This window comes from Pseudorca crassidens, chromosome 1, assembly GCF_039906515.1.
Source record: "Pseudorca crassidens isolate mPseCra1 chromosome 1, mPseCra1.hap1, whole genome shotgun sequence".
In the NCBI taxonomy this organism is placed as follows: Eukaryota; Metazoa; Chordata; class Mammalia; order Artiodactyla; family Delphinidae; genus Pseudorca; species Pseudorca crassidens.
In genome coordinates this window covers 78,382,976-78,409,108 of record NC_090296.1, presented here as the reverse complement: position 1 = coordinate 78,409,108, position 26,133 = coordinate 78,382,976, and the positions used below count along the sequence as shown (strand labels likewise).

General features: G+C 40.3%; 1 protein-coding gene across 5 annotated transcripts in view; it reads right to left on the bottom strand.

The window, feature by feature from the left end:
• Positions 1-26,133, bottom strand: part of FMN1 (formin 1) — a 444,603-nt gene that overhangs the window by 233,110 nt on the left and 185,360 nt on the right. For all 5 annotated transcript variants that reach the window (XM_067742229.1, XM_067742240.1, XM_067742249.1 and 2 more), the window contains one exon: positions 21,540-21,601. In XM_067742229.1, the coding sequence (XP_067598330.1) occupies positions 21,540-21,601 (62 nt within the window). The remainder of the gene's footprint in view (positions 1-21,539; positions 21,602-26,133) is intronic.

Below are 26,133 nucleotides of genomic sequence, written 5' to 3'. Positions count from 1 at the left end.
AGACCCAAAATAATGGCCCTTTTGAGTAACTAGAGAATTCTAAAACTCCACACACGAGGTTTCCTGACCACAGGGCATCAATACCCATCATTTTTGGAAAGCTTTGGCAAAGTATCGCACTGATTTATTTGAGCTCACAGAGATCTGATGTAATATTTAAAAACAGATCTCTTCTTCGTGTAAACACGAATTAAGAAAAATGTAAATCCCCCATCTAGGTTTATTTTTTTAATATGGATTTTAATTATGTATTTAGAAATCTGGAGCGCTCAAAGCCTTAAACAGTTAAGATAATAAATGGACTCTGGCAGAACATTTGTTCTGATTACTAGATGTTTAATGATACTTGGAACGTCAAGATGCATGTGAAATTACACTCAAGTATGATGCACACAAAATAACTTGGAAAGGATCAGATCGCATTTTGACTTGATTCTTTTCTCCTGGAATACAGACAAACCACATTCTTGTTTTCTTCCTGCATTCTCCCCCTTAGATTAAACTATATTACTTTTGACTGATACTCATCTCTGTAATTTGCGCTTTTTGAAAGGATAATTGTTACGAGAATTACATTTTCAGTTTTTTCCAGTAATTGGAAGAGGTAACTTTAAATCAGTAGTCTTATTTCCTAGCTGATCAAACATGGAATGTAATTCATGAATCGTTTTCAAAATAAATGTTTAACTCCTCCATGCAAAGTTGAAATGTCACTTCGAATTTAGTTTGACTCAGGTTTATAGATGGCTGTAATTTGCTCTAAGAATTTTTCTATTTTAAATGTTACAGCTGTCCATATTAAATGTGTGAAAAGACAGGGGCACTATTACCTAAAAAACGCATACATAATTTCTACACAAGTCATTCCAAAGTTAAATACTAAATATGAAGGTTAATGATGATACAGGGCCAGCTATATAACGTCTGTATCAGACCACATGACGGCTGCAGTGTTTCATACCATGAACATGCTGCTGTCTCATGGAATCTATCTGCTACAAGAGCTTACACATGCCAATTTTGTGCCATGCACCCTTCGTGAAAAAAAATGAACTGGCTCAAGTATCTACGCCAGTCATCCATTCTAAATAATTACAAACTACTCACATTCTAAATATTTAGATTACTAGGAATCTCAGTGTTGGACCATCACCTTTCCCTCACTGCACTTCAGAGCAGTAGAAGGCTTTCTGATTGCATGTCCTTGAACACAATATTAATACACATATGAAATGGATTAGAATGGCTGAGGTGTTTGAAAGGAAGGAATTTTGATTTTTATAGAGATTGACGCGAAGATCATTTTTCTTGGTCCAAATTTACTTTGTTAAACATACCCCAATCTCAGCTTGCCAAATGTAAAAGCAAGAGCCTATTTTCTTTCGAATCATTTTCTTTTTTGTATTTTTTCTCTCATGCGTTTTTCAGATTTTCCTATCAACACAGCACAGGTAAGATTAAAAGTAGAATTAAATCCAAATATGATATACCTATAAGGAAAACAGTTAACAGTCCAGTGCTAAAAAACTGGGGCTCATAAAGAAGGAAATATTTAACTTTATTTCTGTGTGTGATTGGTTTTAAAAGCTGATGGGTGGCGGGGGGCTGTTAGCCATGCCAAATCCTCTAGCAACGCTTACAGTTTCCAGTCACAGCAATGGCGTTTTTAAAAGTCCTCTGGTATGGGTGGTGCTTGGTTACAGGGTTTAGGGGTAAGATGTAAAATCACTCTGAGAGGTATTTCTGACAGCTGGCAGCCTCTGTGTCTCTACCTTTATTATCATCATCATCATTATTATTATTTTGGTAATTAGGCTGCTACTGAGCAAGGAGGGAGTGATGCTGTAGGAGTCCAATGTTTGGGTCTAGGTTATAATAGAACAGAGTCCATCTGCACACACTGATCCACAGCTCACAAACCTAGAAAATCTCATCTGAGAATAATAAAAGACTCTCCCAAGCTCCTATTCATAAATCCTGAATGCAATTCTTAATCTTGCAGAGATAAAGAATGAGCACAGGAGAACAAAAGTATGAGATGACCTTCTGACCTTAAAAAGCAACAACTTAAAAAAGTTGAAATTTAATTAAATATTGGGAAGAGGTGGCCTTACTTTCCTCCAACTGATCTGTACATTCCTAAAAGAACCATGTTTAATTTTGTTCATGTGCCTGAAGATCTTGGTTTTAAACAAGCTATGTTAACTCCCAGGTAGCATATGCTCGATACCACACCCCATTATGGAATACCTGAGGGTTTTTCTGCCCATCTCTTAAGTTGCAATTAACACTTTCTCTGCCTCCGGCAGAGCAATCTCTGTATGGCTTAAGTGATAGAGCATTGGTCTGGGAAAAGACCTGACTTCCAGCCAAGGTACATCTATCAGCTGCCTTCATGGGCTTAGGCTCTATTATTGCTAATAAGTAGTAACCAGAAGGTGAGTCTCAATGGGTGGTCAGCTTCCTTGGCTATAAGGAACCCTGTCCTGTTGGGAGCATGTTGCTTCCCTTAAGGGCATTAGGAAAGAGAAGGATGAGAAGCATTAAGCTTGATTCAAAGATCAACTCCTTCAGCCTTTCAGTCTCATCCATAAAAGGAAAGGGTTTACAAATTACCAAAAACTCAAATGAGTCCATGATGCTTTCACTTAAACTATTACAAACGATCAATCACCATAACCTGTCTAGACATACAAAGTCTGATAAATGTTCATTTAAGACAATGAGAAATAAACACCATTCTCCCAGTAGAGAGTCATAAACTTTCAAAACTGGCTTAAAAAAACCTCCGGGAACATAGTTTTCCAACTATAGTTCTCCTACATCTCTGAATTTGAAAAATACTGCCTGTATAATCCCCTTCGTTTAAACCCAGTTTCCACTACAGAGAAAGAAAAAGAGAAAACCAACCAGTGGTTAATTTATGCACTAATGCATGCATCACTGTGGTGGAAGATTCAACTGTTTGCTATTCATTGAAGGTTTACGTCTATCACGTGCTTTGGCACTGGGGGTTGGAAGGAAGGGGCTATAACCTCTGCTTTCATGATTATAATAGGAGAGTCTGATAATTGCCTAAGTCAGGGATAAAGACCCTAAGGTTTCAGAGGAGGAAGCCTTGGGAAGTCAGAGATGGTTTCATGTATAATAGGGAACACTTGATGGGCCATGAAGGAATGGCGAGGCAGAGGGGCAGATTGTGAGCAATCGAAGCAAAAGAAAAAGGCAGGGTGATGGGAAAGTATTGGGAAAATGTAGAAGAGAAGACTAAGGCTGTATGTTTGAATCTGATTTTAGAAAGTCTTAAATACCACACGAAGGACTTGGACTTAACCTGACTGACAATAATAGTAGGCTATTAAAGGTGTGTAAGAGAGGAATAACAATCTTTAAGCAATTTATAACACAGCTTGAATATAGGAAAGATGTGATGAATTAGGATGACAGTGGCAGGGTGCCAAGGCATGAGTGTATATAAGGGACCATGGAGCTAAAATTAGCATCATTTGGCAATCAACTACATGCAAAAGCTGAGGGTGCAGGAGGTGCCAAAGATGCATCTGAGATTTCTAGTCCAGACTTTGAGAACAGTGGATCCTTTAATTACAGCAGCTAAGAAAAGACTGTTTTGTGTTGTGTTTACATTGTGTAGGGGGAGGTCAGAAGGAGACAAGGAGATGAGTCCTTTCAACCCTGGGGTTCTTTGCATTTTTGATGCTGAGGCTTTGGAAATTTTAAATGTGAGATATTAAAGACATTTCCCAGGCTAGGTTTTCCAGCAAAAACTAGAACTTTCCTGGAGCTGGAACTCAGGAAAACATTTGAATCCGAATAAATAGGTGTGAAAAGCCTTTACATAGATACAGACTTGCAGCAATAAAGGAAATCTCTAAACACAACATACAGGAAGCCAGGGAACTCAAGGCCACCTTTTGGAGAGTCACATTTGAGGGTGCTGCAGAGGCAGGGCTGAGGGGGCAGCAAAGGAGATGAAGAAACACTCAGAGGAGGAGGAATAATGGAGAATTCAGCGTCTTAGAGGCTGGGGGAAGAGATCAAGCATTTCAGCACTGACATTCTAGAATCAAGGCCAGTGGAGACCCAGAGGGGACCAGCAGCACTTGATGATTACTTATCTGTGGTCTCAGCTGCTTCGGTACAGGTCGCAGAAGGCAAGTGGTAGGAGAATCTGCAACACGTAACTAACGTTTGAGAACTTTGCCATTGAGAGGACGGATGGAAACTTCAAGAAGCGGGAGTCAAGTGAAGGGATTTTAAAGTAGAGAAGAGCTGAATATACTATTACAAATAGGGGAAGGCACCTGCCAGAAAGGGAACAATGAATGAGAGAAAGCGCAGAAGAGGTGGTAGAGGGTGACATCGAAGAGACTGGGTAGGGAAATATCAGGTGTCTCTGTTTCTTTTCCTATGTGCAGCGGCCAAGGTGAAAAACAAAACAAAACAAAAAGAGGCAAAGAAATAAGGGCATTAATAGCCTAGACACAAAGGCACTCATTCTCTATGTTCTTCTTATCTTAAAAGAAGTTCCCCCCTTTCCCCCCAGAGCTAATTCAACCTGTTGGGTCCCTGATTTCACCCTCTTCCACATTCTCGGGAACATTTTCTCATCGCTTTGCTGCTCTCCAGCCAGGCTCTCCCCTGTACCTACTCAGGTCTCCTGTTGAAAATGCAGGGCTGCTCGTGCTGGTTCCCTGTACAGTCGATGCCTAACGCATATCTGTTCTTACCGCGGGAGGGCAGCTCCACAAATACTCCCCTACAGAATCAGAGCATCACTGTGGTGAAGGTAGGATCCCCGTTTTACGGGTTGTCCAAAGTCACAGTTGTACAAAGTAGCCGGGCTGCGACTTAAGACTGGGTCCCACTCTCAGGCCTCGTGTTCTTTCTCCCGTGCAGAGCTGTCTCTAGACACTTGTCAAGATGCCGGCAGTAGACTCTGTTTCTGTCTAAACATTACAAAGTACCTGGCTTGCTGTCAGAGGCCAAACTTTAAATGGCTGAAATAGCTTGATAGATTGCGTGAAAATTTTATGGTCCTTCCGTCAGACACCGTAATTTATTGTCACATAATACACAGTTAGAAGAACCGAAAGAAACCATCCCACAAGGGCAAACAATGGGAGGCAGTGGCCCTTTGACACGCTAAGGCCACAGGCATTTTATGGATCCAATAAGAAAGCTGCTTCTACGACCGAGAAAACAACCTCTTGATCTTGCAAAATGTTTTTGGACACCTAAAGGCTCTTTTATGACTGTGGCTGATTAAAATGAAAAGCCTAAACGACTAAAATGTTCTTTTTGATGAGTTTTTGCCATGAACTATGGACCTTGTAGTCCAGTGAGATTTGAGCCCTTTGATCCTGGGCGCTCACATAAATGTAGTCATAAAACAACATTGGATTTGATTTTACTAGTGTGGCTGATGTTGCCAGATTTGTAATGCAATCTTGTTTTCTCCCCTCCTCAGTTTTAAGCCCATCCACCATTGTTTTCTAGCAGAAGCAAAGGACTTTCCATTTGATTTTGGCAATCAAGCCTTAAGATTGAGCCGCTACTCTAGAATGTGGGAATTCCACAGAGAAAATAATGATGCTGTACTCTATTCATCAACTTTGGAATCAATGTTATTTTATGCGCTGAGACTACCAAAAAGGAAAACGCTTTTTTTGCATGAAAATAATTACAGATTTTCACCACTTAAAAGGGTTAGGAGATGATGTGGTTGAGAACTGTAAGTATGAAGCAGGGAAAACAGGATCAGACTTAGCATCCATAAATTTCCAGCAGGACTAACTGAACATTAATTTTTAAAAAATCAAAAGACCCTCCAGGTTACGTATTGAACAGCAGAACATATCTCAGTTTTCAAATTTCATTTACCTAAAAAAAACTGGTACCTGTGAGAGAAGTAACGATTCAACAAAACATTTGTTTAACAAAAAGACATGCAATCAATATAATGCAGAGGTTTAATTCATTTCCTCTGCTAATGTTCTAATTATTTGCCTTTGCATGTGTCTGTACCACAATATAATATTCCTGGAACTTCTAATTTGAGAAGTGGAAGTTTTACTAGGAAAGGTCTCTGAGGGGACCAAAATTCAAATAATTTTATAAAGACCTGTATTACAGAGGCCAACATGATCAATAGTGGGGCAGCATTATTCATTTTTTATGGACTGAACATAAAACAGTTTGGGCTCACTTAGGAAGAACCATGAAATATTTAGCCTGTTCACTAGACCAGGAAAGACTCATTAAAGTTGGATAAACAGTTTTTAGTAATTTTTTATTCATGGATTGCCTGAAGGCCAGGAAATTGCTCACCAAGATTATTCTGTAATTGACATGGGACACAAGAGTCATGAAAGGTCTCAACAATAAGGTCTAACTTAAAAAGGTTACCATAGAATATACAGGTCACTATCTTTTGGGCAATGCCTCAGGGCATTCTCAGTTGAAGTCTCTCAATCCCTGCCTGACCCCAATGAGCATCTCAGGATATGGTCCATCCGGAGGAATGTAATTCCAACACATGGTCACTGCCTTGCCTTTTGGTGCTAATATACTGCATCAAGCCATATAAAATTGCTGTTTTAGAGTCAAAACAGGTTAAATATCAACAATTTCATAAGATTCAACTTATAAACCCCACCCAAATTTGAATAAAAACCCCCTTTATTCTATGTTTTCTCGATTTTGTGAGAAAACTTTAAATTATGTGTATTATATCTATTTGCAACAGAAGGGGGTCATGCCATATGTAGTATTAAGACACAGAACTATATTATATACATACCCACTAACAGCTTCCAAAGACTGTATAAGAAATTGTCACCTACTTGTCGAGAAAAGTAATTGTCCTGGTGGTGTGTACATATTCAGTTATGATGAGAGAAGGGTATGCAGATACCAAGAGAGAGTTTTCTCACTTCACACTCAAAAGGGTAATACAGTGTCAGCACCTTCTTCCTTCCTATTAATTCATTCAACAAATATTTATTGTGTACTTATTATGTTCAAGTAGTGGTCTAGGTACCCAAGAAAAAAAATCAAGCTGTGCAAAACGGAGAAGCAACAGTGGTAGTTTTAGTAGTTCCAGTTTCAGCAGAAGTAACCATCAGCACTGATAGAAAGTGAGTGCTTTTCGTCAGAGAGCATGAATTCTCCCAGCCATGTCCCTGCCTTAGTCAAAGCCAGTATCACCTCCTACCCGCAAGATGGCCACGCTTCCCAACTGTCCTGTCCACTTCCCCTCTGGCTCCCCTACTACTTATCCCGTGCAACAGCAGCCAGGGGGGTCTTCTGAAAACACAAATCTATCCTATTCATGTCACACACTTCTCTGCTCAGACTTGGTAGGTTCCCACTGTTCTGAGGATGAAATTGGAAAGCCTTAAGAAGACCAACCAGACCCTTCCAGAATCCGGTCTCTTGTTCCCCTCCACACCCAAGGTTTTCAAACTGTCGTCTGTGATCCACGAGTGGGATAACAAATCAATTTATGCCTTATCACCAGCATTTTTAAAATACGGGAGTTGAATAGACCAGAATACATCACGTGAAATAATTTCTGCTTAACAGAACCCTTATTTCACGCACACACAAACATGGAATCTGAGTTCTGATGTAAAATTTATTTCTTAGTCCAGGATGCAGTTTAAAAACTTTGAAAAATCCTACTCCAGAGCTTCTCCCCCAAACTCTCTCGTATTTGATACTCACTGCCCTCTGGGCACACTGGCCTCTCCAGAGTCCTCAAACCAACGACACTCCTCTTCACCCTTTGTGTCTCTGCGTAAATGTCACTTCCTAAAAGTATCCTTCCCTGACTCCTCCAATCTAAATTATAGTCTATCCAGAGCACCTCGTTCTGTATTTTTCCTCACAGCACTCATCATATTAACTGATTATTTTATGAACATCTGTCTCTGACTGGACTATAGGCTCCCGACAAGAAAGTAGAGATCATGTGTGTTCTGTTCCCTCCAGCACCTAGCACAGTGCCTGACACCTAGTCAGCAGTTTAACATATAGCGAATGAACGAATAATAGAGAGACCTCTAATTGCTTTTCAATGAGTCCATTCTTAGAGGAAACACAGATGCTCCATTTCAAAAGACACTGCTTTTCTGGTGGCTCTTTGTCTTCTGTCATGTAGAATGTGCACGTATATTTATGGCCATAAACACAACACATACGGTTTCTGTTATTACGTGAAGCATTACGCCTATGAGTATAGAACTAGCCATACATATCTGTGTACGCTGTTCTGTGCAAAAAACGAAGAGCGATTTTCTTTTTCATGTGTTTAAGGCAAAGCTCTAAACTGGAAAGCTCCTTTAATCATCAACAGAACACTTGGAGCTTTATGAAGAGAAAAAGAGTTAAGGTGACCTCCAGTGGTGAGACTGGGGGATGGCTTCCAAAATAACTGTAATACACAGATAACCGATCACACAGATCCACCTATCTATGCAATACCTTTCTCAATTAATACTTTAAATTATGCATATCATATCTATTTTCAACAGGTAGGGGGTCACTGCACACAGAGTGTTAAAAGAAAATAAGCAGAACTGTATTACAGAGACACCTACAGCAGCTTTTTTTTTTTTTTTTTTGCAGGAACCCCCGAAGTTTTAGTGTTTAACAGCACAACTGACCAAGGTCCAAGACGTGAAGTTACCATGTTCAGGAAACAGGGTGGGCAGGGGAGGGAAATCACTCTATAAACTAACTCTATCGTACGTGGTAAGAAGAATGCACACTTTATAACTGCCACTCATAAATAATTAAAGAAATTGCCACTCATTTAAGGCAATCAGAACATCTGAGACTTGAGAATTCTCTTAGCTGAGATCTAAGATCGGAAATTTGCAAATTCCATTGAAAGGAGATAATTTTAAAATGCTAACACTGCATAGTCTTTCCCTTCATTAGCCTCTGGGTAATATGAGGGACTTAGTTTACGCTGCCTGTTATTCAGCCTTTATTGTACATTCTGTTCTTTTAACTAAACAGTAAATCCTCTGAGAACATAATCCATGTGGGGATTAAACAAAATAATCCAGGGTATGTGCTAAGTAGAATATCTGGCATATGGTAATATACAATAAGTGTTAGCTGCTATTATTAAGTGATGGTTTGTTTTTTTTTAATAAATTTACTTATTTATTTATTTTTGGCTGTGTTGGGTCTTCATTGCTGCACATGGGCTTTCTCTAGTTGCGGCGAGCAGGGGCTACTCTTCGTTGCGGTGCGCGGGTTTCTCATTGCGGTGGTTTCTCTTGTTGCCGAGCACGGGCTCTAGGCGAGCGGGCTTCAGTAGTTGTGGCACGTGGGCTCAGTAGTTGTGGCTCGCGGGCTCTAGAGTGCAGGCTCAGTAGTTGTGGCGCACGGGCTTAGTTGCTCCGTGGCGTGTGGGATCTTCCCGGACCAGGGCTCGAACCCGTGTCCCCTGCATTGGCAGGCGGATTCTTAACCACTGCGCCACCAGGGAAGTCCCCTTAAGTGATGTTTTATCTCTAGCACATTTCATATTTGACAGGTGCTCAATGAGTATTTTTATAAAAAAGATAAACTATAAAAAGCAGAGTTATAGGGGCTTCCCTGGTGGCACAGTGGTTGAGAGTCCGCCTGCCGATGCAGGGGACACGGGTTCGTGCCCCGGTCCGGGAAGATCCCACATGCCGCGGAGCGGCTAGGCTCGTGATCTATGACCGCTGAGCCTGCACGTCTGGAGTCTGTGCTCCGCAACGGGAGAGGCCACAACAGTGAGAGGCCCGCATACAGCAAAAAAAAAAAGCAGAGTTATATATATATATAATTGTATTTTAAGGAGTTTATCTTTAGAGCAAGAACAATTTTGAAACGCAATACCTTATAGCAGAGACTTGGGGGGCCCTAACTCTTGGGGTGCTTTCACATATTCCGATATTTCTTTCATAAAATCATAGCAGCAGCAATATTTCCTTTAACAGGCAGTAATGGAAACGAGAGCATCACACTTATATCACAAAAATATTAAAAGCAATGCTCTTTGGAACATTAGGTATAACATTAATCACAGAATTTATTTTTTTATATATATACAGGTGCATGGTTTATATTGAGTAAACGTTACTGCCAAAGAATACACATCAACAGCCACTGGCTTAAAGTGAACTGAACGTGCTGCTCCTCAGAACAAATAAGTAGTTATTTTCCGTCATCTACCACTGCCACTGTACCTCCGGTCCCACACTTAGCTATCACAACAGCTGCAATCAGCAACATATCAACCAAGTTACAATGTCACCATGACCACAGTTTCAGATGAGAAACTGAAACTCCGAAAGGTTTAGATCATTTAAGACCACGCATCTAGTTGGTAATGGAGATAGGATTCAACCCAAGGAAGATTCCACACCTGTGTTTCTACTCAGCCGTCCTGCCTAGAGTTGTGTTAACATTTCATCCAATGAATGGTTAGCTGACTTCATTTTGTGGGTTTATTTTTCAGCAAATTCTGCTGCTAAGGTCCATCGTTCTTAAGGCCTGATATTCTACCCAAGGAGAGATCAAAGGCAAGGGTCAGTCCAGAACCAAGGTCATGGTACAAATCCTCTCTAGGCAAGGACCTTCAAGGTGGAAGAACGTTCAGAGGCTCAGTGTAGAGGTTGAGCGCCGCTTCACAGGGTTGGTGTAAGAACTCATTTAATCCTCATACAGAAAGACTGGAACATTGTAAGTGCTCACTAAATTATCAGCTATTATCACTCCTTCAATAGAAGCAGCTGCGGTGAAGTGATCAAAGCGCGCGCGCGCACACACACACACAAAGACATCATAAATTCACACTCTAGATTCCAAAGCCCACATGAGGCTGGACTTGTTAGAAGCAGCACAGGTGCCCATTTATCACATGTGGGCACATCCTACAAATAGGTGAGAGCACAGGGAAGAGGCACATCACCCATTTGCTTAAGGAGTCAGTAATGCTGGAGCTCTGCTGGGGAAGATAGGTTTGAGAACAGCTGAGGAACTATATTCAAATTGCAGAAATCAACGAAGTGAGTAGCAGGCAAGATGCAGAGAAGTTTTGCCACTGTATTTTCTTACTTAATTTATGGTCTCAGAAATTGATTCCTCTGAGATTCAGGTTTCAAATCTCTAAGATGAATATAGACAAATATCAAGATTATGGTGACAAATACTAGAGGCTCTTCCTAGAGCTGGGCTCAGGACCAGCTACGAGAAATGCAGTTCTAGGTGCTCTTTTCTTCTCTACTTAGGTAGGAAGAACAGCTCGTCATTTCTGAACCCAGCGAAATAAGAGGTCTCTGTTGCTCTTTTTTCTTTCTTTATAAACATCACATAAATGTCTCCATTTTTTTGTTTTTTTTTACCATAGAAAGAGCTTGTACAGGATAAAAATAAGGGATGATCTGCAGAAGTCTTTGCCACAGGATGAGGGGAAGAGGGAAACTGAAAAGTTAGAAAACCATCATACTAGAGAAAGTACGTCAAATCAGTTGACAAGTGGACAGTGAAAACAGAGCAGACTTAGAAACCAGACAGACCTGGTTAAGAGATCTTGCCATTCCGCCAGCCAGCTATGAACACGCGGGACAGCACTTAACTTCTGAGCCTCACTTGTTTCGAAATTACGTGTATAAAGCACCAAGTAGAGTGCCTGGCCGTTTGTACTTCATATTCAACAATTATGGTCATAACCATCTCCAATTTAGTCAGAAAGCAAAGGGTACTCAGCATTTAAACTCTGAAAATCAAACAAAACTTCTCCCTATTGCTTCCTAAAAATGTAGTAGAGGGCTGCCCTGGTGGCGCAGTGGTTGAGAGTCCGCCTGCCGATGCAGGGGACACGGGTTCATGCCCCGGTCCGGGAAGATCCCACATGCCGCGGAGCGGCTGGGCCCGTGAGCCATGGCCGCTGAGCCTGTGCGTCCGGAGCCTGTGATCCGCAACGGGAGAGGCCACAACAGTGAGAGGCCCGCATACTGCACACACACACACACACAAAAAAATGTAGCAGAACACCAACCATACCCAAGTGTTTGCACGAAGAGCTGTCTCTTGCTCACCCTTCCAACACAGCTGCCCTCTCTATTCCATCAATAGCCCTTTCAGGGAAGGACAGGAGGAAGAAAGAAAGGGAATAAGGAAGGAAGGAAAAAGGAAGAGAAAAGAAATGTAAAAACCTCACAAAGGTCTAAAAGCTCCAAGGATGTTTGCTTGGTACGCTTGAAACCATGGAGGAAAGAGGATGAGGACTTTCTTACTTAGCCTCTCCAAGCTCTATACCGGGGGTCACCAGCGTGGATGTCTACAGGGCCTGGCAATCCACATCAGCAAGACAACAGGGAACGTGGGGAAGAGTTGCGGCAAATTACGAGTACACGTGCTCATTTAAATTGATTCAGGGGTGACTTTTTAAATGACCTTAACATGAGCAAACTCACTCCTCTGGATTGTGTTTGACGGCGCCATAGAGTTAAGAACTCTTTGGCTCTCCTAATGCTATCTCTAAAACAGCTTTCTACTGAAACACCCTGAGTCACGACGAAATTTCTAGCAACGTCCAGTCATACTGTTCAGCAACTATTCATCATATTATGACTCATTGTCCAGCACTGCTGCAGGTAATGTGGGACCAGGGGACCTCAAAGACTTCCGGGATGAGTTGAGGCGGACACACGGGCCCACTCTTCCCAGGCCACAAATAACTGAACTTCAGAAGGAAATGTAGACTACCTAGTCCTATACTCTTACTTTATGGGTAAAAAAAAACCTATTACTCACCCAATGGCACATGACTGTACAAAACACACAGCATTATGCAGCAAGGCAGGGCAAGTGTGGAGAGAAGGAAGCACTCCCCACAGGCTCAACGTACTTCATTCACTTCCTCGTTTCTCATGAAGAGTCAAAAAAGCAAAAGCCGATACCAGAAACTAACACAACATTGTAAATCAACTATACTTCCATTTAAAAACATTTTTTAAAAAGCAAAGGCCAACATTCAAAAAGTCACTGGTCCAACATCAGCCTGTCCCCTAAAGTCAAAAACTATTGAAAGGGCTTCCCTGGGGGCGCAGTGGTTGAGAGTCCGTCTGCCAATGCAGAGGACACGGATTCGTGCCCCGGTCCGGGAAGATCCCACATGCCGTGGAGCGGCTGGGCCCGTGAGCCGTGACCGCTGGGCCTGCGTGTCCAGAGCCTGGGCTCCGCAACGGGAGAGGCCACAGCAGTGAGAGGCCCGCGTACCACAAACAAAACAAAACAAAACAAAACAAAACAAAAAAACTATTGAAAAAAGAATAACTATCTGGGCCCACATGAGTGACTCAAGTTCAGAGTTTAAGACTCGGTGGGGTTTTTACAGCAGCACTATTCACAACAGCCCAAACATGGAAACAACCTAAATGCCCATCATCAGATGAATGGATAAAGAAGATGTGGTACATATATACAATGGAATACTACTCAGCCATGAAAAAGAACAAAATGCCATCTGCAACAACATGGATGCAACTAGAAATTATCACACTAAGTGAAGTAAGTCAGAAAAAGACAAATACCACTTGATATCACTTATATGTGGAATCTAAAATACGGCACATATGAACCTATCTACAAAACAGAAACAGACTCAACTCACAAACATAGAGATCAGGCTTGTGCTTGCCAAGGGGGAGGCGGGTGGGAGAGGGATGGACTGGGAATTTGGGGTTGCAAACTAAATATTACATTTAGAACGGATAAACAACAAGGTCTTACTGTATAGCACAGGGAACTATATTCAATCTCCTGGGATAAACCATAATGAAAAAGAATATTAAAAAAAAGAATGTGTGTGTGTGTGCATGTGTATGTGTAAAACTGAGTCACTTTGCTGTACAGCAGAGATTGGCACAACATGGTAAATCAACTATACTTCAATTAAAAAAAAAGAAGACTCAGTGGGGATGTTTGGAGCCCATGGCCTCTGAAGGAGGTCAACAAAGCCGGCATCAGCCTCAATGATACAAATGAAAGTAAAGCACACACTCTTCATTCTACAACCAGTTTCCCTCTATCAGCAAATGCAGCTTGAAAAAAATAATGGAATTATATGGGGCAAGACAGCATCTTGAAGGCTGAGACAAAGGGCTCCTGGGCTAAGTCAGCTAGGGAATTAACTGCTTTGTGTTTTCCATCAAAGTTCAACTCCAAATATATCTGCAAGCTTCTAGGTAGCCAGGGGCCCAAGAGGCATCTCAACACCAGGAAACCAGCAAATCTACTAAACTCCTAACACTGTACTGTATATACACAATGAAACAATAAATTAAAATAATATTTCCCAACACTTTGTCTTCTTTCCTGGCATCTCGGTAATGAAATATCGGCACTTAGGGGAATACCATAATGGTTTAATGAAATCATCATATTTCATATTTGCAAAAGTTTTGTTTATCAATCTACAAATTACTCCCCTTCCCTCCAAGTATTCTCCATAAATTAATACATTTAAATGTGTTGTGTTGATAACAAAGAACATAACAGATGGGAAAGGCTCAGGATGTACGTGTCTTTGTAAATTTAGCTGTATCGGCTCGAGTTGGTACTCAATTTTGTTTCAACAGCAGTGTGTTTACTATTAGAAATGGACCAGTGGGGTGGGTTGGAGAGAGAAAAGGAAGTCTACAAGTTCCTCTTAGTGGAGGCCAACATACCATTTGGTTCTCTGGGGGACCGCGAGGTAGAATGCAAGTTAATTTCTAGTTTGGCGCCCATCCCTGGATCATTTCACAGTAGGAGTTACCAGATTAGAAATGTGCCGGTGTTGCACAATGAGCAGGGGCCTGCCAGAGGCCATTGCTCAGTCAAGTTTCCCCTTAGTGAAGGACTGTGCCTGTGATGAATGGGGTAAATAGAAAAGGTTCCCGTAAAGGAAATGTGACTGCTGGCTAGTTCTTTTTCTTCTGTCCCACAACCCAAAGAACATTAGTCAATAACAGATAAAACAATGTGTCATTTCCACGGCACTTACTTCCAAACTGCTGAAAGGGCTGGTCAAAAACAATATTCTTAAATTATCCAAGCTCCTCAAAAGCCAGATGTGGGGCACGCACTGTTTTTTTTCGACTTTCAAAATTGAAGAAGTCAAGAGTCAAAGAAGTCCTACCCGTCCCTCATGCTTTTCTCCCGTCAGAAAGAAGAACCGGCCCTCCTATCGAAGCTGCATTTACCATTCTGAGAAGCTGCATCCCCTCCCTGACTCAGGCATCCTAATCAGCACTGGGAGCTTGAGGGCAGAGTGTCACTGAACACCGGAACAGTGTCCCACAGAAGCAAGCAGAGCTGAGAAGAGCTCCCCGCCCCGGGTTAGAAAGGGGAACCTCTGGAAGAAGCTAAAAGGAAAACGGGGGCTTTGTGTAAATAACAGGGCTTTGGAGACTCTGAGTTACATAACCCTAAGGCTGAAAGGACACTGTGGTGGACAAATTGAAATTCTTAAACAAGTATGCTTGGGCCAATAATAAAAATTCAAAGGTACCATTAGTATATGGCCTGGTCCGTCCCTCATTTTATAAATTAGGAAACTGAGTCCAAAAAATTGCCCGAAGTTCACATTGTTCTTCGTCCCCAAAGTAAGACCTCACTCCAGACCTTCTGTTTCTAGATCTAACATTCTTTCCGTTAATGTTGCGTTGATTAATAGAAAGAGCATCGGCTTCAAAGTCAGATCTAGGTGGATTCAAATTCAGGTTCCTCCACTTACTAGTCTAGGACTTCTGACAATTCATGGTCTCTGGGAGCCTCAGGCTTTGTCATGTATAAAATGGGGACAAATCTATTACTTTGCTTATATTTCTACATTTACTCTTTATGATACAAACACCAGATGCATAGAACAAAAGGTCGGCACACAGTGAGGATCTGATTACATTTAGGAGCTAATGTTTTTGAATCATAGGTTGTTAGATATTTCAAAGAAATATCTATGTATCATCTATGTGCCAAGCACTTTGCTGGGTTCTTTCAAAGACAGAAAGAAAACTGCTGCCCCCAGGTGCCTACAATCAGATTAATAAGCAGGACCTTGATAGCATGAAAAGGTGATGAGACCACTCAAAGGATTTCACTTGAACTCAGATGAGCCTTGTACATTAAGATTATACGAATCAACATAGAGCAGTTCAGAAACATCAGTTACTTGGAGGAAAAAAAGAATTATGTGAGAAACAAGCTACACAGTCCTCCTTCCCTCCCTCCCTCCATTCTTCTCTATTCATGGTAAAGCTCTAACAGGGGAACAAGATACTTTTCAAATTTATTTGACCATGAAATACTTTTGTCAAGGAGCATTTCAGAGGCTCACCGTTCAGTAGAATGAGCTTTGGGAAAGCCCGGTTTAGACCCCCTGATATAGATAGAGCACAGATGCCGAAGAACAGCTGGAAGATCATGGAAAAGTCACCCTCAAAGAATAAGTCAAAGTCCCAGGGAAGTCCTCAACCAAACGAGCCTGAGGACCACTCTAAACTCAAGCTGCCTAATTATAAGGAGACCTGTGCAGGGCAAAAGGAATGAGAAATAGTATTTACTGAGCATGTGTTGGTAACCGGGTATACGTCATATTGAACAATCCTAGAAGGCAGGCATCATCAAATTATCATAATTTTTTAAATTATTTTTTTAATTGAGCTATAGTTGATATATAATATTTTATAAGTTACAGATGTACAACACAGTGATTCACAATTTGTAAAGGTTATACTCCATTTACAGTTATTGTAAAATATTGGTTATATTCCCTGTGCTGTACTATATACCCTTGTAGCTTATTTATTTATATTTTAGTATATAAAATTGAATTATTTATATAGATTATATTGCTTTATTGAGTTTTTTAAATCATAAAACTAGTACATATGCATGTTGAAAATTCAAGGAATTCAGAACTGCCTAATTAACAAAGAAAAAAATCCTAACCTGGCAACCACTGTAAACATTATGGGAAATAAAATTTTCAAATCACTATTTATGAGCCCACACAGGCACACACACACAATTTTTATGATAGGAATCATACCACTAATAGGCAACTTAATTTTTTTTTACTCAATAATGTTTAATCTATCTTAAATATCAGTACTACATTCTACAGTGTAGTGAGCATCTGTTGTGTTTTTTTTAAACATCTTTATTGGAGTATAATTGCTTTACAATGGTGTGTTAATTCCTGCTTTATAACAAAGTGAATCAGCTACACATATGCACATATCCCCATATCTCCTCCCTCTTGCGTCTCCCTCCCACCCTCCCTATCCCATCCCTCTAGGTGGTCACAAAGCACTGAGTTGATCTCCCTGTGTTATGTGGCTGCTTCCCACTAGCTTATTTATTTTATACATAATAGTGTGTACCTCTTAATCCCTTACCCCTATCTTGCCCCTCCCCGCTTCCCTTTCCCCACTAGTAACCACTAGTTTGTTCTCTATATCTGTGAGTCTATTTTGTTAGATTCACTAGCTTGTCTTATTTTTTTAGATTCCACATATTAATGATACCATACAGTAATTGTCTTTCTCTGACTTATTTCACTTAGCATAACACCCTCTAAGTCCATCCATGTTGTTGCAAATGGCCAAATTTCATTCTTTTCTATGGCTGAGTAGTATTCCACTGTATGTACATATATGTGTGTGTGTGTGTGTATATATATATATATCACATCATCTTTATCCATTCATCTGTTGATGGACAGTTAGGTTGCTTCCATACCTTGGTAATTGTAAACAATGCTGCTATGTACAGTGGGGTGCATGTCTTTTTGAATTAGTGTTTTTGTTTTTTTCAGATATACACCCAGGAGTGGAACTGCTGGGTCATATGGCAGTTCTGTTTTTAGTTTTTTGAGAAACCTCCATACTGTTTTCCACAGTGGCTGCACCAACTTATATTCCCACCGACAGTGTAGGAGGGTTCCATTTTCTCCACATCCTTGCCAACATTTGTTATTTGTGCATCAATATGATTATTATTGCACAAATGCTGAAACTGAGAGAAGTCCCAGAGACGTTGATTAATTTCCTAATGTCATCGTGCAAGGAGTTGAACTGAATCCTGACTCGAAAACCTGAGTTCTTTCATACTCTCGTCACGCATAAAATAGTATCACACCTGGTTCTCTGACTACGATAAGACAAAGACCAACTATGTAAAGAAAGATTTTCCACAAGAGCTGTGATGGTGACTGTCAAACCTTGCTCCTAGACAATCCTGAAGGAAAAACTCTTCATTTATACCGTGGTAGAATTAGTTTTATCACATGCCTTAAAAGGGCAGGTGTGAACTATGTTTCTACCCAATGGCCATGAACTTGTTATGCAATGGCTCCCACAAGCAAAAATTTCTCAAATAAGTATCTGTAAATGTAAGGTGCCACTTTTTCAAAAATAAAATCAGTAACACAGAATTACTCAAAACTGAAAGCTGAACTAGAGGATACTGAATATTATGAAGTGATCATATACTCTCTACGGCAGAGGTTGCTAAATAAAGGGCATATTGGGCAAGATTTAAGAATTTTGCTGGTTATAATCATAAATGACATGAAATAGTCAAGCCATGGAAAATGTCTGACCTGCCACCACTCTCCTGCTGGAGCTTTCAGTAGAAAAGTCAGCCAAGTGCTTTGAGTTGAAGGTATATATAAATTGATGGAATTTGGAAATGGATTCATTCAAGTCATCAATAATTTTTTGCTTTTGAACTACAGGGAGACTATGTATCTAAGGTGCTACACGTTTTGAAAAGCTGGTCTCAGAACCAAGCCCTTTCTAGAGCACAGCCTTCCACAAATGTGGGCTACAGAGCATGCATGAGATTACAACTCCAGACTCCCCACTTACAAGCCTTGGGACTCTGGGCTGAAAGTTTCAACTTCCAATCAAATCACTTAAAGTGATAAGGATTCCATTTTCCTGGTGGGGGAATTGAACAATTAAATGACTTCCCTACAAATCTATCGTCTAAAACAGAATAGCAAACTGAGTTTAGGTTCTCTGTTGAACCATGCTGCTTCTTTAAAGTCTATGAAAACAGTCTCAAAAAACTAAATGTCATACATATCAAATCTTGTATATGGCGATAGAATGGATCACTTTTCTTGTATCCTTTAAGCATGGAATCTTTCTTATTCTAGAAAGGCATTTTGAAGAAGTCCTGAAACACGTCTGACTTCTCCGTGACCTGTTAAGTGGAGAAAGAAAATCTAACAGGCAATGAAGGCTGCAAGTGGAAATCCATATAAAGAAATGAGTAAGGAAACAGCTGCTCACCAATTGTCTTTAACCAGTCCTGTGACAGGAGATGTGACTTTGTGGACTAAAACAGGTGGAGATGGTATTATTCAGCAAGTACCCCAAGAGTACAGCCAGGCTGGGTTGTTGTTTTACAAATATGTGTCTGTTCTGACTGGTTGGTGTTGCTACCCACTTAGTTATTTTCTACGTCTCCCAGAGAACAGGGGTTCATGACAGCATACAGGAGCCAGGCAGGGAAAACGGCCCACAATGGGGACAGTGGCAAACTAGAGAACACGTGTCCTCCTCGAAGTGACGTCTGCCCCTTACTAGAAATCTCTCCATATTTGAAACTATTCCTAATTGAATCTTTAAAATTCTCTGTTTGCCAACAAGACACTTCTCTAGGTCAGATGAGGAATAAGAGTTGCCAGTTTCCTATCGAGAGCTGTCAGACTGCTGGACTAGTTCCCGACTACAGTTCAGCGTACAGATGGGGTACACTGCCCCATCTGTATGCTGATGGCAAGAGCGTGCCATTGCCACAGGGTTTCAGCAAGTTGGTATAAATCATCAATATGGGACTTTTTTTTTTTTTTTAGTTTACTAACAGCACTACAAGAACATAATTATTTCAGAGATACTTAAAACTGAGGGTATAATTAGGAACATTTTTTAACGTTTACTACTGTCAATCATATCTTGGTCTAACCTTTATTTTAAGTGGAGATCATGATCCCAATATACCTCTTCCCCTTCCATTTACTCTTCTCTTCCCCTTCTCCAACCTTCTCCTAGTTTGAGATGTGAGATCATGGGACTTTTGTGGAGATGAAAAGACATGAAATAATGCACAGAATGTGCCTAGAAAGATGCCCAGCACAAAGGAAGAACCCGGAGATTGTAAGTACCTGTGGTTCCTGTGAATATTATTTAGCTGTCAAAGTCCTCCCAGGGCTGGTCTACAACTTGAGGAAGGTACTGTTAACTCTTATAGCTGAGCTGTTAAAAAAACTTCTCACGGAGTCACTTCTGTACCACCCTCTTTAGCAATCTGCCTCTTAAATTAATCCCTACTTCAGCTTCTCTGAGACAGCTGAGAATCTTTTGCACAGCAGAACAAAGGAAAAAAGGTCTCTGTAGAACCTTTGGCAACAAAGGAGATAAGGGCCTCCCCCTCTCTTTGTCCCCTAGGAGTCAGAGGTACTTTTCCACTTTTTTGTTTCTTTGTGAAATGGACTCATTCTCTCCTCCAAACTACTTAAACCAAGCTGGAGAGGGGTGGCCTGTATTCATACCCCATATGACTTATTTAATGATCTTTTTGCTACCTGCAGTGACTTCATATACAGTCCAGTACACCATCACAGTTATTTTAAAAAGGATATTATCACTTAATGGAAAGAAGAATATTTGATCCACACACTCACTGACTTAGCATGTAATGAGTTAGGCACTACACATACTACCAAGTTTGATTTGAATTTCGCTAATATTCTCTCCTGAGATATGGGGTCAACCCCAGCCATCAGTAAACTAGAATCAGTGCCTGATTCAATATTGAGTTATGTGAAATTGAGACTCTGAAACTTCCTGTTACAGGCACAGCAAGCAAATACCAAACATAGGGAATGATAATGAGTGGGGACAAAGGAAAGGATGCTTCAGACTTTCTGGGCTTCACAAAGGAGATCAAGTCAGCAACTTCCAAGCACTCCCTGGGGATACGGAATGGCTGGCCCAGCACAACTGTTCCTCCTACTAGGGCCACTTCCTTAAGTGCTTTAATCTGCTTGACATCACATTACAGACATATGCTAAGCGACAGACAGATACGAACACATGGCTGGGAGGATGCCCAACAAAATAATTCGCACTGTGCGCAGGAAACAATTTTTCAAAGCCTTCTTCTAAACAGTAAAAGCCTAAATACTCTTATCTTCTTGCCTGCTTTCCAAATAAAACCATCATTGTCTCCAATCAAATCCTTTTCCCAAATGCATTTGTGGTATTTTTTTTTTTTTAAATAGGAATTGAATTCTATTAAAAATGGAGTTCAAGGCTTTCATCTCCAGGATAAACTCAAGGCCCGGTGGCAGGTGCAAGGTGCAGATGCTGTCTAGGTAAATATGTCAACAAAAGCAGAGTCTTTACTTCAGCACATGAGAAAACCAAGTATCAGTCTCAGATAACCAGTTCAGGAGGATCAAAGAGATATACCTGCAGGTTTTCAATTTCTTCTTTGTGCTCCCTCTTCAGGTGTAGAATAGCAGCTTGGTATTCTGTAATCACAAGAGAAGCCAATTACAAAGAAGCACAAAATTAGGCACAAAATTCAAGTGAATATTTCCAAGATTCCAGAGGTCCTCCTACAAGTCAACTGAGTAAATAAATACCACAGTTGGACATTAACCTGATAAGAGATGATGAAAACGGGGACAAACCAGAGCAAGAAGCTCAGAATAGAAGGGAGATTTACTCCGATTTAGCAAATCCTGAATTATGAGACGTCCCAAATTAAGCAGATCGGATAGGGTTAAAAAAAAAAAAAAAAAAGGTATAATAAGTGTTCCAGATAAAGACCGGGTCCGGTGTTTGTCTTTGAGGAGTTAAAGCCCCACAAAGAACAAATACAGTCATGTTAAGAGCAGACACACAGGAAATAAAAGAAAACGTCTCTATGTGAGATCACAGAACTCTATTTTTAACTGTTTCCCCCCCCAGAAAAAAAAGAAATCTCCATTTGAATAAGCAAGTACCCAGGGCTGATTTTAATCTTTAGACCACTTCAGAAAGTCAAGACCATTTGTCACGTGGATGAGAGACTCTAGGGTGAGTTGAGGTTGAAAGGAGGACAAAAATAAATTTCTGGTCCAATTTTCGTCTGAGTCTAATAATGTTTATTCCAACAATAAGTCCTAAGTGTACACAGGAACTCCTGCCAACCACTCAAACTACCATCCCGCTGGCAAAGCATGAAGCACCCGGGACGACTTTATTTCCAGCGGGACAACTAAGAATGTGGGGTCAGTCACAGCACTCTACAGGCTGCAGAGAACCACAGAGCAAAACGCTAGAAGAAAAACTTGCTGTGGCATAAGTCGCTTTACTCTTTTTTTTAAACGCAAATGTGTTTGGGGCTGTGATTATGAGTAAGAAAGAAGTCATTTAGATGTCATTTAAAAATGTACGAAAAGGCATGCTATTTCTTCAGATGGATTCCAGAAATTCAGGCATGGAAGTTTAGGTTTCAATTCAAAAGCCGATGACACACACACTATATATAAAATAGATAACGAATGAGAACCCACTGTCTAGCACAGAGAACTTGTCTCAGTACTCTGTAATGGCCTATATGGGAAAAGAATCTACAAAAGAGTGGATATATGTATAACTGATTCAGTTTGCCGTACAGCAGAAACACAACACTGTAAATCAACTATATTCCAATAAAAAATATTTTTAAAAAGTGGATGAGGAAAATCTCTGGGAAAGCTGTGAGAGAGAGGAGTGTTGCTGTTGATAACTGTGACTAACCACACCACGACTCAGATGGGAGATGTGTTCCACTGAACTACGACCCCTCAGCAAGTTCTGTGGGTTCTACATCCAAACCCTACCTTCAATCAAAGCACTTCTCACCAACCCCACAACCACCACTAGGGTCCAAACCACCACCATCTTTTCCCTGGACCACCGCGGTAATATGCTTTCATTCCCACCACCACCATTAACTCATCTCCTCACCGAAGCCTGAGCGATCTATTAAAGGCATGAATTGGATCATGTCTCATTCCTGGCTTTCCACTTGGAGTAAAATCAAAACTCCCTGCAGGGCTTCCCTGGTGGCGCAGTGATTGAGGGTCCGCCTGCCAATGCAGGGGACAGGGGTTCGTGCCCCGGTCCGGGAAGATCCCACATGCCGCGGAGCGGCTGGGCCCGTGAGCCATGGCCGCTGAGCCTGCGCGTCCAGAGCCTGGGCTCCACAACGGGAGAGGCCACAACAGTGAGAGGCCCACGTACCGCAAAAAAACAAAGAACAAAAAACTCCCTGCGGCAGTCCATAAGGCCTTTCATGACCTTACACCTGCACACCTTCTACATGCCACCTTCCCCTCTCACTACATGCCAGGCACATTGGCTTTCTTGCTATTCCTTGAACTTGTCAAGTTTTCTACCTCAAAATCTTTACTGATATTGGGGACAATAATGATGGATTGCATTTACTGAGCACTTACTATGTATCAGGCCTTATCTAAGTATTTCATATGTATTAACTCATTTTGTCCCCACAATAACCCTATGATGTAGGTACATTATCCCCATTACAGATGAATAAACTGGTGCATAGAGAAGCAGCTTATCCAAGGAAGCTGAATAAGTTGCAGAGCTAAAATCATGCATGATTCAATGGGTGAATGTATAAATAAACTGTGGTATATCCATAGAATGCAATACTCCTCAGCAATAATAAGGAATGAACTACTGATACATCGACAAAGACGAATATCAAAGGCATTATGCAGAGTGAAGGAAGTCAGTCTCAGAAGGTTACCTATTGTTTAATTTCATTTATATAACATTCTGGAAAAGGCAAAACCATAGGGATGAAGAACAGATCAGAAAAGCAGTGGCCAGAAGTTAGAGATGGGGGGAAGGTTTGACTACAAAGGGGCAGCATACAAAGGAATTCTGAAGGTGATGTAACTATTCTCCGTCCTGATTATGGTGGTGGTTACATGAATCTATACATCAGGTTAAAACTCAGAATCAGAATTTTCATACCAAAAAGACAAAAGTTAACTCTATAGTATGTTAATTTTTAAATATTACAAGTATTTAACTTTTCAATGTTTTCCCTAAGAGATTCAGCATAACACAAGAATACCTGTTACTATCACTTCTATTCATTGTTTTCCTAAGGGCACTAGCAGATGCAGTAAGACAAGAAAAAAAAGAAACACATGTGCATACACACATATTTTTATATATAATAAAGGAAAAAATAAAGCCATTATTCACTATGATTGTGTATTTAGAAAATTCCAAAAGATTCTGCACATAAAATGTTAGAATTAATATGTGAGTTTAGTAGAGTTGCTGGATATTAAATCAGTATACAACAATCCTGATATTAGCAACCGTTTAACAAAGAACACTTGACACAGTACCTCTAAGAGCATAAAGTACTACGAACCTTACCAAAGATATGTAAGATTTCATATGAGAAAATAGAAACACTGTATTACCGAGAAAGACACAGAAAGTGAGCAAGCCATGTTTTTGATAAGACTCAATATTGTAAAGATGTTTATTTTTCCAAATTGATCTACAGATTCAATGCAATCCCATTCAACATTTCTAAGGGGTTTTGTTTTGTTCAAACTTAAGGAGCTCATTCTAAAACGCTTATTGAAGCACAAACGTGCAAAAAGCCAGTAAGGGCCAAGAAACTCCAAGTAAATATCAAAGTAAGACAACTTGCCTTACCATCTAACAAGAATTACCTTTCCACATCACAACCTAATTAAGGTGGTGTGGTACTGAAAGAGGAATAAGAGACAGACAAATAGACTAGAGAGCCCAGAAATATAACATAAATTTATGGTCACTAGATATGACAGAAGCAGCACAAAAGATCTTTCTTTAGAGTAAGAGTAGTCTTTTCAATAACTATTGGCTGGGAAAAGTGGATATTCACATGAAAACTGGATCCCAACTTTATACCATGTAATGAGCTAAACTGTAAACAATGGAACTGTAAGTACTTTATAAGATAACATAGCATAATATGTTTATAGCTTCAGGGCAGGGAGGAATTTAAGATTCAAAAAAGCATCACATATAAAGGAAAAAAAACTAATAAACTTGACTGTATTAAAATTAAGAACTTCTTTTCATCAAAATATGCCATAAAGAGAGAGAAAAGACGAGCCACGGAGTGGGAGAATATACTTGGAACAAATAAAGATCTAGTATAAATATATGAAAATAGTTCCTAAAAAACTATGGAAAATGAAAAATGGACCAAAATGTCAATAGACACTCTAAAAAGAGGACATACAAGTAACAGATGAATTGAACGGTGCTCATTCCCAATAGTAATCAGGGATCGAGCTGGACAAAACTGACTGCTGGTGAAGATGTGGAACAATGGAAACTCTCACACCCTTGTGGCAGGAGCGCAAACCGGTACAATCACTATGGAAAATGTTTGACATTTTCTGATAAAATTGAAGATATTCATACCTCCTTACCCAACAATCCTAGTCCTAAGTACACAAATGAAAAAACTATACAAGGAAAGCAAATCATATTAACAAAAGTCGGGATAATGGTGGCATCCAGGAGAGGAGGAGTTGAGTTGGGCTATGATGGAACAAGCATGTTCAGTGAAAAACTATTCTTTAACCTCTACGCCTTCTATACCGTTTTCTTTATGTATACCTAACATAAAAATATAAGAAAAAAGGTCACTCTGGTTATAATAATTTTCTCATATATCATATAAAGAATATCATATAGGCATAAGAGAGTCTCTAGGTGGATCAAATAAGAATAAAACAATTTAGTAAGTGTGCGTCCGGTATACATATTGAGTCCTAACCTATATGATGATCAATATCTAAACCTTAATCAATTCCAAGTCTCTACAAAGTAAGCAAAGGAAGCTTAGCTAAACCAACCTTCCTGCAAAACTGATGCCCCTTGGGAATAACGTCTACATCCTAAACAGAAATCACATAGAATATATTTGGAAATGATTCATTTTGTGTAAACTGTACCTGTAAGGGTGTGACAGATATAGTTATGA